Below are 12,500 nucleotides of genomic sequence, written 5' to 3'. Positions count from 1 at the left end.
TACAAAACAAAATATTGAAGAAAACAACAATGCCATACGTATTTATTTTGTGATGGTTTCTGCCCTACGTGCAGAAATATAATTTTCAAAATGACTACTGTTGTCAAGGTAACATGATAAACAAATCTTCGTAATTTGAGTGTTTCCACAAGGATATTACTATGGTTGCTATGACAACAGGTCAGACGTGTCATAGCTGATACTTTATCAGGGAATAAAGCACAGATGTGAACGCCTCTCGGCCAATCATAACGCTCGTTCTGATCAAACCTTTGTATAATAAAACGTATACAGCAGAACAGAACAGAGAAATATGTCATTGAATAGGACAAACAACAGTTAAAATAAAAATAAAATAATCAGAAGCTATCCATTGTCTAGACCAGTGTTTCTCAACCTTCTCCTTGGGGCGCCCCAGCCGTTCCACATATTTGATCTGTTCCACCACCAGCACACCTGATTCAACTAATCAAGTACAAACCATAATTGTGGTGAGCTGGTGGTGGAACAGATCAAATATGTGGAGCGGCTGGGACGCCCCGAGGAGAGGGTTGAGAACCACTAGTCTAGACTAGAGCATTTCACCTCCTCAACCCCTGATAATGACCATTCCAGGGCTCCCATAGTACTTCTGTATGTGTGATATGATGATCAGAATAGGGGAGGCTGGTGGAGGACAGGGATGGTATGAGTTACAATGATCCCGTCCTCTGATTTCTGCCTCCACCAGCCTGTGGGTTAGAAGTGCATTCCAATGACCAACATCTATTTCATTATTGCATCACCATCACCATACATACTATAGTATGTATGGTGATGCATTAATTAAATAGATTTTGGTCATTGGAATGCACTTCTAATGACCAAAAGAATTCTCCTTTTCCTGTCTGTTTTACCTTATCTGACCATGTTTGAAATGACCCAAACACTGTTTTTCTAATCAAAGCCACATTTCCAACACTAATCCTAACCGTCTCCCTCATCCAAATCTAACTCTTAATTTAAAGGCACAATCTTGGCTTGGGGATTGGCAGTTTTTAGACTTTTTACATTTTTTAATTAATGATATATAGCCATTGATTGAAGAATATAAATAGGCCTAAATGCCTCATGAGCTTAGTTCAATTGTCCTACCCATCAAAACCCAAAACATAAGCCTGTTTTACTCCACTGTTTGTAAACAAACACTATAGCTTCAAAATATCGTTACAACTATAATGTTTATGTCCTGGACGGTCAGTCCGTGCATCCATAGCTCCGTCTATGAATTTGAGAGTGGAAATGTCTCCAGCTTCATCACTTCTTTTACCAAAAGACGTGTCTCGGAAGGTGACCATACCTGATTGCCCCTTTAACAAACAGCTTTTGCACTTAAAAAGATAAACAATAAAAAATATATAACTTATACGGTATCTATTCTAGATTCTATTGTCTTCTATTCCACTTCTAACATGATAATATCATCATTGTTGTCCATTCGAGCATGGTCTTTTTTACAACAACATCATCACTATAGTACTTTCCAGCATGGTGATCTAGCAAGCACCCAATCTTACCTTGCGGGTTGCCTCCACTACTCATGGCGTTGTTGCTGTTGCCGGAGCCCATGTTGGCTCTGAGGCTGCCGTACTGGGCGTACGACCTGGCGAAGTGCTGCAGGGGGCAGACCACGTTGTGATCCCCTACGATGTCGTCCATGGAGTTGCGGTTCTTCAACCCGTTGTTCTCGTCCATCCAGTCTGTGTACTGCAGCACCACGGCCTCCAGCCCGATGTCGTTAGCGTGCGGGACGCTCATCTTCACGCCCTCCAGGAACTCCTCGCGGGAGATCAGGCTGTCGTTGTCCTTGCTGAACCCCGGGGCCCCGTAGAGGAGGAAGTAGGACCCCTCGTTCTGATTGACCCCCAGCAGGATCTGGGTGTCCTTGAAGTTGCCGGAGTTGAGCATGGCGTCGGGGGAGTCCGGGAGGAACTCGCCGTCGATGACGGGCACGAAGGGGAAACGGAACAAGCTGGACCACGGCAGCACCTGCCACTCGTGGTCGATCAGCTCCTGGGCGGGCTTGTTGCGGAGGCAGACCACCAGCTCCGTGTCGTTGCCGCCCTCGTGGCAGCCCACCAGCTTCCCCAGGAGGGTGGCCCTGCGGCGGGCCTCGGCCGGGCTCACCGTGGCCCAGGGCCCGTTCGGCACGCCGCTCTGGAGGATGGCCCGGGAGAACGTGGGACGGCTGTCCGGGGACAAGAGGTGCATCCCCACCGAGGCGCCGCCCGCGCTCTCCCCGAAGATGGTGACCTGTTTGGGGTTCCCCCCGAAGAAGCCGATGTTGTCCTGGACCCACTGCAGGGCCAGCCGCTGGTCCAGGAGCCCCACGTTCCCCGGCGCCTCCGAGGTGCCGTGCAGCGCCAGGAACCCGAAGGCGCCGATGCGGTAGTTCATGGACACCACCACCACCGTCTCGGTGTGGGCCAGGTAGCGTCCGTCGTACACGTCCAGGGAGGAGGAGCCGCTGTAGAAGCCCCCGCCGTAGATCCACACCATGACAGTCAGGTTGTGGGGCCTGGGGGAGGTGGGCACCCACACGTTGAGGTACAGGCAGTCCTCGCTCATCTCCCTGTTGGGGTTCCACATCTCGGTGCCGGAGAAGCCCGGGTAGGACGTGTCCACCAGCTGGTAGCAGGCGTTGGGGTAGGACTTGGCTTCGTACAAGCCTTGCCACGGCTTCTTGGGCTCCGCCTTGCGGAAGCGCTTCTTGCCGAGCGGGGGCTCGGCGAACGGGATGCCCAGGAAGGCGGTGACGGCGCTGCGGTCGGCCACGGGCAGGCGGACGCCGCGGATGAGGCCGGAGCGCGTGTTCACGGTGAGCTCGGGTTCGGGCTGGGAGGCGGCCGGGGAGGCGAGGAGGAGAGAGAGGAGGAGGAGGAAGGGGAGGAGGAAGACTGTGGAGGTCTTCATAATTGTTGTTGTTTGTTGTTTGTGTTTCTTCTTCTTGGTTCCGATATCAGGTTTGTTCAGTCTCTGGTCTGGATCCCCTCAGATCTGCAGATGAGGAGAGAGAGAGAGAGAGAGAGAGAGAGAGAGAGAGAGAGAGAGAGAGAGAGAGAGAGAGAGAGAGAGAGAGAGAGAGAGAGAAGAGAGAGAGAGAGAAAGAGAGAGAGAGAGAAAGAGAGAGGGGGAACCTGATTATAGGAGGGAGAGTGACAAAGAACAGATGACACAAAATAGAGGGCGAGAGAGAGAGAGGGAGGGGGAAGTAACAGAACAAAAAACAGAGAGAGAGAGAGAGAGAGGGTGGGGGGGAGGGATATAAATAAGAGCAGATCTATATGAAGGAAGAGAGGGGCAGAATGTTAGAGAGAGAAGAAAAAGCAACACAAAGGCTCGATGGGGATTGGTTGAGTAAGTGTGACGTTGATTTCAGAGTAAGAGGACAAGAGACGAGGGAAAGGAAATATTGACAATATTAATCTCTACAACAAGCCTGATACCACTGTTAGAACACTCCTAAAACACACATTCAGACACAATCATTCATACACACACACACACACACACAAACACATGGGTGTGCACGCACACACACACCTGTGAGGTTGTAAGGTTGTTGTTTATGTTTTGCGATGTGTGGTTGCCATAGTGACAGGATTAGTTTTAGAGGCACGGTCAGGGATAGGGGTGCATTACTTCCACTGCAGCTGTGTGTGTGTGTGTGTGTGTGTGTTCAGTGTGTGTGTACTATTTCTGTTCCTCCTCCCTCGCTATATGGGGATCTATTTTAGAAGTGTCACCTCTCTCTCTCTGTCTGTGTGTGTGTGTGTGTGTGTGTGTGTGTGTGTGTGTGTGTGTCTCTCTCTCTCTCTCTCAGTCCTTCATCTCCCTCTTCCTCTCCTCGTGCTTCTGTTCTGTGAGCTAATGAGAAATGTTTTTTTAACATTTTAAACCATGGATCTGCCTTTCATTATCTTGTCTTAGGATAATGTCCCATGTCCAAATAAGAGCACAACATGTTCAATATTGAGGAAAACTCAACCAACTTTAACTACACGCAAACTAAACTATGAAAAGGCTAAACGCAAACATTATCTTTGACCCAATCAATCCTTCCACCCACAATGCATCTGAATGTTGATGTTTCAGTGCAGCAGTAGCCAATAGTACTGTAGGCCTGGAGACCTGCTATACCTGTGTGTGTGTTTACCATATACTGACCACATGCAAAGAACTGCAGTTCACTGTCTGTATGCAAGAAGTGTAAAAACAACAGGCAACTTTCAATTCATGATTTGAACTTGCTACCCTCTCCTTAAAGCTGAACTTTAACCCTGTAATCCATTGGATTTGTTGTTTTCACAAAAATAGCATTTTAAAAACGATCTCACAGTAAAGATATGTCGCTTTGAATGCCCTCATCAGTCCTGACGTTCCAAATTGCCCATTGAAGTAAATTCCTACTACAACTCCCAAGATGCCCCTCTCTCTCTCTCCCACACAAGGTCTTTCTGCGCTAGAGCTAGCGCCTCTAGGCTAGACTCTCTGGGAATAATCACAGACCAAAATAACACATGAAAATGGATTAGGGGGGTAAAGTTCCCCTTTAAGGCCTGTAGGTACTGTAGGAGCCAGATGATGACCTAAGTGAGGAGAGACATGCAGGCAGGAAGGGGGGGAAACCTAAGGAGTAGAGGATGCAAGGTGTGAGTCTGTGTGTCTCAATTGAGTTATTAATATCAGTACGGACAGCTGCGGGGCGGAAACGAGGGTAAGGGGTGTGGGTGTGTGTGTGTGTGTGTGATGGGTTAGGGTGATGGGTTCTGGGAGGAGGGGGGTGGGGGGCGGGGCTGAGGAGGGCTGTCTGTTCTCAAATTAGATTCCGGAATCTGTGTGTGAAGTTCACAGGAGGATCTGTTTTCAGTGTGGGGGGTTTCACGGTGTGTGTGTGTGTGTGTGTGTGTGTGTGTGTGTGTGTGTGAGAGAGAACAGTGTCATGTATACAGACAGTACGTTATAGGAGTTCTATAGAGCTCTACACACAGTATGGTTTTAGTACTGAAACACACATGTACTGTATAAGTGCATACTTATACATTCATTGTACATAAAGGACATTAGATCTCTGAACACAGGCTTTGGAAAGAGGGGCATGTAGAGAGATTTTGTCTGTCCGTCCCCACATCTCTCCCTCTCTCTCTCTCTATCTCCCTCTTCCTCGCTCTCTAGCCTTAACTCTCCCTCAGTGTGAACTCTGGTTTCCGTGGAAACATGGGCCCACACAAGCCTACCGCATCCTCTCCATGTCCATCTCTGATGCCTCTCACCCCTCTCCTCCTTTCTCTCTTTCTCTCTCTTCCTGCCCCTCTCTTATCCCTCTGTCTGCATGTCTATCTATGAAGCAGCCTACGTACTCTCCTCTTCTTCTTGTCTCTCTTTGGTCTCTTGACAGGTGGTGAGAATGGGCTCAAAGACCTCCACCCCAGGACAGCCTAGGAGCCCCCCCAGGGCTGTGTCCTGAGTCCCCTCCTCTAGTCCCCCCCCATGTACCATGACTGCATGGCCAAGCATGGCCCTAACTCAGTGATCACATTCGCTGACGACACAACAGTGATTGGTGGTTTGATCACCGTGGCGATAAGACGGCCTACAGCAGAGAGGTCAGTACAGCCAGGAGAACAACCTCTCTCTCAACACTGACAAGACGGGGACTTCCAGCTTAGCGACATGAAGGTTTAGGAGCTCCAGCAGAATTGTCTAATTGTATAGTCTAAAGGCGATTTCAGCCATCACTTGTATCACGGTTGTATTTAATATATTATATCCTTCACCTAATTAGTCTGTGTTTAAACCTCGAAAATGCCTCCAAAACCTGCTAGATCATTGAATGCATCTCAATCTCAACAGAAGCAGATATCTCTTCCCTCAAACATGAAATTGTCACTTCTGTGCGCAACGACATTGTGGAAATCTTTAAGGGTGTGTTCTCACTAGAACATTTGCTTCACTTGGAATCGGAGTTTAGGATAAAATTCGCTTTGCTCTGCGTCGTTTGGAGCTGTGAGAAGAACGCGCATTCGAAGTCGCTCCCGGAGCAAACAACCGACGCATGCTCCGCTTGAAAAGGGTGGTTTCGCTCCGGTTAGAAACGACGCATCGAGGCTGTCCATAGGAAAACAACAGCGCACGCGTGTTGATCTGGATAAGAGCGGGAGGACGAACGGGCAATTTTCAATTTTTCCGACCAATCAACTACCACGTCTGTTGCTTCGATTGCGTATGTTACTTCGTTTACATAAAGGGCTGTGAGAACGCAAATCAGAGAAACAATTTATAATAATAATAATAATAATTAATTACATATAGCGCTTTTCCGAGGCTCAAAGACGCTGAACAATGTTGCAATCTCATCCACTTGCTCCAGGTCTCAATTCGGACTTTCATGTGAGAACATGACCTAAGTGTCTTAGAGTAAATTACACGTAAATGGTTGGACTTAAACCCACCATCTGTTAATAATTGGAAAAAAACTGTTGAAGAGATAAAAGAAATGGAAAGAATTACTTATAAAGTGGGAAACCGTGAAGAGCAATTCACTATGAACTGGAGTAAATGGACCGAATGAATGAGTAGGAAGAACCCCCCCCCCCCCTCACCGATCCCACCCCTCCCAACCCCCTCCTTTTATCTCTTACTTTCCTATCTCTATCCTTATAATTTCTCTCTTCTTTTTCTGTATTTTCTCTCTATTCTTTATTCTTTATCTTTTTATTTTTTGTTCTCTTTAAAAAATAAAATAATGATGCAGGATGAACTTAGACAAGTGAAGAAAACCTGTAAAGTGTATGAAATGAACTTGAAATGTAATGTACAACCCTGCAATAAAGTATTAAAAAAAAAAGTGTCTTAGAGTAAAGTAGACCTAAGATTGAGCTGCGATCTACTTTGGGAGCCAACCATTAAATCTGAGCTACATGCTCTAAAAACGGAATGGTCTGGCAAGATACCGACGATGCAGGCTGAGGTAGCGGGACTGAAAGCCACGGTGGGGAAGATGGAGGCATCTCTAACTCTAATTAATGAATAACTTAAAATAAATATAACTTATATATACAGGGTTCCTGCAGGTTTCAACAAGTAACATTTTAAGACCTTTTTAAGACCACTTTTAAAATAATTTAAGACCTAAGGGCCATGTTTTGTATCTCTATGAGACTATTCCACTGATGACTTCGCCATGATACAGGGGAAAGTGGAACATCTCTATAAGGAACTGATTAAAATTGACATTTTATGAGAAACCAGTGGCCAGTAGCAGGTTATGAATGATACCTATGTTGGTTTTATTATTATGTTTTGCGCTGAGGAGGATTCAATTTGATTGATAACCAATTGCTTGTTGCAATTTGAGATACCTGCTCTAACCAGCTCAGGTTACGGTTGTAAGTACAGTTGTTAAGGGAATGGCTCCTGCTGGAGTCAGCGCGGTTGTTTCCATCATTTGAGGATGGGAACACTTGATGTGCGTGAGGGTGATAACTCAGGGCGGGAAGGTAATAACTCGGGGTACTTTCATATTCAGCACAGACTCATATCCCCTAGGCTGTCATAATTGCCCCCTCCCTAGGGTATTGAATGTTTCCTCCCCTCAGCGAGGATGGATAACAGCCATGTCTCGTATCTCTATGAGACTATTCCTCGTGAGGACACAGCATGTAGAATTAGGGCAGGTTGGGAGACTGAACTGGGGATCATTGTTTCGGATGATTGGTGGGAACAGTTAGCGTTGACTGTTAACTCCTCCTCCTCTTGTGCTAGGCTTGGTCTCATAACATGTAAGGTTCTTCACCTTAAAGGAGTTCACTTCAGTAAAGGCAGATTGTCCAAAATCTAATGTAGCTGACAGTTTTAACAGATGTTCCCATTCGCCAGGGGACCTGTCCCCAGGGGCGCCGCCCGGGATTTTGGGCCTCATGAAAAGATATGACAATGTGCCTGTATGACAATGTGCCTGTATGACAACGTGTCTGTATGACAACGTGTCTGTATGACAATGTGTCTGTATGACAATGTGTCTGTATGACAACGTGCCTGTATGACAATGTGCCTGTATGACAATGTGCCTGTATGACAACGTGTCTGTATGACAATGTGTCTGTATGACAACGTGTCTGTATGACAACGTGCCTGTATGACAATGTGCCTGTATGACAATGTGCCTGTATGAAGCACGAGGGCTCAAATTTGTGCAGGAGGTTGAAACACTACTTATACTTATTCTGCATACAGTGCGGAATTCACTATTTGATGCAAGACCGATACCCTCTATAAGAAATATGCTGAAGGCCATCTTTTAAAGTCCAATATCATTTTAATGGTAAAATTCTTGAATGGAACATTCTCTAAACATTAATGAATAACTTAAAATAAATATATCTTAAATATACAGGGTTCCTGCAGGTTTCAACAAGTCACATTTTAAAGACCTTTTTAAGACCACTTTTAAAATAATTTAAGACCTATTTCACAGCCACCAACAACAAAAACAAACTATAAAGGAAATGAGAAATAACTCACAGAATTACTTACAAAGTCAATTTATTCATGTTCAACATAAGAACGAAGACAACAGTAAATGTATTCATGTTCAACATAAAGGCCAATGCACACGGTGTGCGATTTTGTTGCACCGCCAAATTCGATTCCATTGTTTTGAATGAGACAATGCACACGGCGTGCGATGCGATATTGTCGCACGACAACATTCGATTCTCAATTCACACCACCGAAGTCAACAACACGGCCCATCTCATATGGGATTACAAGACACCTAGATTACATAATAATAACAATCGAGCATGTAGGCACAATATGCCCAGTTGTATCTTGTAGAAATTGTGGAAGCAAGGCAAGCAATATTGGTAGAGCCTATAGTAATCAGCCTGCCTGGTCCGACTTCGGTGGTGTGAATTGAGAATCGAATGTTGTCGTGCGACAAAATCGCACGCTGTGTGCATTGGCCTTAAGAATGAAGACAACAGTAGACAGAACAGAAACAGACTGCAGAGCCTCTCTCTCTCTCCACCACAGGCAGGGTTTCAGTCCAGAGGTAGATTTGGTTACAGCTCTGTAATCTGCCCTACTCGCTGGCGCGTTGTGGAACAATGTGTGCATCACCTTCAGCAGAGTCCACCGCTGCCCACGGCAACAAGCTGCCCACGGCAACAAGCTGCCCACGGCAACAAGCTCAGCACCTCCATAGTGTTCTGCTGCTCTTGCTGGAGAAGTTACAGTTACAGAATTTACAGTTTCCATTGGGCCCATAACCCTAACCCACACATCAATCCAGATGGACACCAGGCTCCTCAGTTCAAGTTGGTCCAAACACTCCTGACAAAAATATATATTTAAAAACAGAATAGATGACATTTTGCCAATAGCATTGAACATGAAACAAGACTAAGCTGGCTTAGTTTCAACAATTAAATAAACATTTAATGATAAATAATCTATTGATTAGTTACTTTGACATAGCGTTTCTAATGAAAAAAATCAATGAATGTGACAGTCAGAATTAAGTAATACTTGCTAATAAATAGTCATTTATTTCAAGTTGGTCCACACAAATTATTCTGTTACTTATGCTATTAGTATTGTGTTGATATTAAGCAATGGAAATGAATCAAGAAATTGATAGAATAGGCTAACTCACATTGCCATTGTTCTGTATGCAACTGTTAGCCTATATGCAACAGAACAGATCACACAGCATCGCTAATTAAAACAACCAATGAATGTGAGTCTAATACCAATACTTGCTACATAAAGATAAACATTTCATTATCAATATTTCATTACTTACTTTGGCATGTTAGGAGGACACCATCACCATCAATGGGTCCGCCGTAGAGAGGGTCATCAGTTTTAAGTTCCTTGGCGTCCATCACCGATGACCTCACCTGAGACGAAAGGCACAGCAGCGCTTCTTTCACCTCAGGCAGCTGAAGACGTTCGGAGTGGGGTCCAAGAGCCTGCGGACCTCCCTCAGAGGCACTGAGAGCATTCTGACTGAGAGCATTCTAACTGGGTGCATTCTAACTGGGTGCATCACTGCCTGGCACGGCGACTGCACTGCCCTCAACCACAAAGCACTGAAGAGGGCGGTGCGGACAGCCTCAGCGCATCAGTGGATGTGAGCTTACCTCCATCCAGAATATATACAACACACGGTGTGTCAGCAAAGCCTGGAGGATCATCAAAGATCCCAGCCACCCCAACCACAGCCTGTTAGACCCCAGCCACCCCAACCACAGTCTCTGTTAGACCCCAGCCCCCCAACCACAGTCTGTTAGACCCCAGCCACCCCAACCACAGTCTGTTAGACCCCAGCCACCCCAACCACAGTCTGTTAGACCCCAACCACAGTCTGTTAGACCCCAGCCACCCCAACCACAGCCTGTTAGATCCCAGCCACCCCAACCACAGTCTGTTAGACCCCAGCCCCCCCAACCACAGTCTGTTAGACCCCAGCCATCCCAACCACAGTCTGTTAGATCCCAGCCACCCCAACCACAGTCTGTTAGACCCCAGCCACCCCAACCACAGTCTGTTAGACCCCAGCCCCCCCAACCACAGTCTGTTAGACCCCAACCACCCCAACCACAGTCTGTTAGACCCCAGCCACCCCAACCACAGTCTGTTAGACCCCAGCCACCCCAACCACAGTCTGTTAGACCCCAGCCACCCCAACCACAGTCTGTTAGACCCCAGCCACCCCAACCACAGTCTGTTAGACCCCAGCCACCCCAACCACAGTCTGTTAGACCCCAGCCACCCCAACCACAGTCTGTTAGACCCCAGCCACCCCCACCACAGCCTGTTAGACCCCAGCCACCCCAACCACAGTCTGTTAGACCCCAGCCACCCCAACCACAGTCTGTTAGACCCCAGCCACCCCAACCACAGTCTGTTAGACCCCAGCCACCCCAACCACAGTCTGTCAGACCCCAGCCACCCCAACCACAGTCTGTTAGATCCCAGCCACCCCAACCACAGCCTGTCAGACCCCAGCCACCCCAACCGCAGTCTGTTAGACCCCAGCCACCCCAACCACAGTCTGTTAGACCCCAGCCACCCCAACCACAGTCTGTTAGACCCCAGCCACCCCCACCACAGCCTGTTAGACCCCAGCCACCCCAACCACAGTCTGTTAGACCCCAGCCCCCCCAACCACAGTCTGTTAGACCCCAGCCACCCCAACCACAGTCTGTCAGACCCCAGCCACCCCAACCACAGTCTGTTAGATCCCAGCCACCCCAACCACAGCCTGTCAGACCCCAGCCACCCCAACCGCAGTCTGTTAGACCCCAGCCACCCCAACCACAGTCTGTTAGACCCCAGCCACCCCAACCACAGTCTGTTAGACCCCAGCCACCCCAACCACAGTCTGTTTGAACTGATGCCGTCCAAAACGAACGAAGCCTCAGGGCCGAAACTCAGAGGCTAACCAACAGCTACTTCCTCCCCCACGCGATCAGGCTCATAAACAAGACTGAAGACTATTATCTCCAAGCACATCCCATGTACACGGACTACCTACCCTTAAGCACACAGTCACTTTACTTAATACTACGTCTTACACCCACTGCCACAGAGTGCAACAATCATGACATTTCTACTCAGTACTACCTTCATGTTTTACTCTTTGTACAGCTAAATTGTGTCCTGTCTTATTTGTCTCCCACAACGTATGCGGCTGGCGATACGTCAAACTAGCTCACTCATTTGAGTTGGCATCGCCCGAATGTAAATATCACCGCTACAAAAAGAAAGTGAAGTGCAAACCCAGCCCATGGCATTTAAGCAACCACCGCTCGCTAACAATTCAGACCGAACAAATGCCATAGGTGTGTTTATAGCAGCGGACCATACTCAGTCGTCAAGAACATCGGATTTAGACACATGTTGAAAGTAAGTAAGTAAAGCTTTATTTATATAGCGCCTTTCGTACATGAAATGCAACTCAAAGCGCTTGTAAAGTAATGGAGCCTTGTTACTTAGTTCCCTCTTATCTGCATGTCATACCAGCCCTTTATAAGAAAGTACAAACTACAGTTGTCCACAAGCTATCCAAGGCATCTGCTATCGCTCTAACGACCGATGGGTGGACATCTTGGGATGTCTGGATCTGGATCTGGAAGACCAATAAAATGTTCAGATAGAATGGCCCGAGATCTGGTGATAAATGCTCAGAAGAACCCACACATCACTGCAAAAAAGAGTAGCAGACACCGGTCTAGTTGTTCACAGGACAACAATACAGCGTACCGTAAACAACAAAGACCTACATGGCAGAGTTGCCAGAAAGAAGCCTTTCCTACGACCTCAACACAAAATGAAGCATCTGAAGTAGGCAAAACAAAACCTTGAGAAACCTGAAGCCTATTGGAACAATGTGCTTTGGACTGACAAAACCAAAATTGAACTTTTTGGCCACAACCAAAGAAGGTATGTTT

At 47.0% G+C, this 12,500-nt stretch overlaps 1 protein-coding gene across 1 annotated transcript in view; it reads right to left on the bottom strand.

Moving 5' to 3' along the window:
- The window catches only part of ache (acetylcholinesterase (Yt blood group)), a gene marked incomplete at both ends in the record, with an annotated part of 7,725 nt that extends 4,773 nt beyond the window's left edge, over window positions 1-2,952 (bottom strand). Inside the window, one exon of the mRNA XM_080542626.1 lies at window positions 1,557-2,952. Coding sequence (XP_080398752.1) covers window positions 1,557-2,952 — 1,396 coding nt within the window. The remainder of the gene's footprint in view (window positions 1-1,556) is intronic.
- Between the last annotated feature and the right edge of the window lie 9,548 nt (window positions 2,953-12,500).

The sequence above is a fragment of the Nansenia antarctica genome, assembly GCF_963989245.1.
Source record: "Nansenia antarctica genome assembly, chromosome: 12".
Taxonomy (NCBI): domain Eukaryota; kingdom Metazoa; phylum Chordata; class Actinopteri; order Argentiniformes; family Microstomatidae; genus Nansenia; species Nansenia antarctica.
Note: the sequence above shows the minus strand (reverse complement) of the source record. Positions and strands in the feature narration are given on the sequence as shown.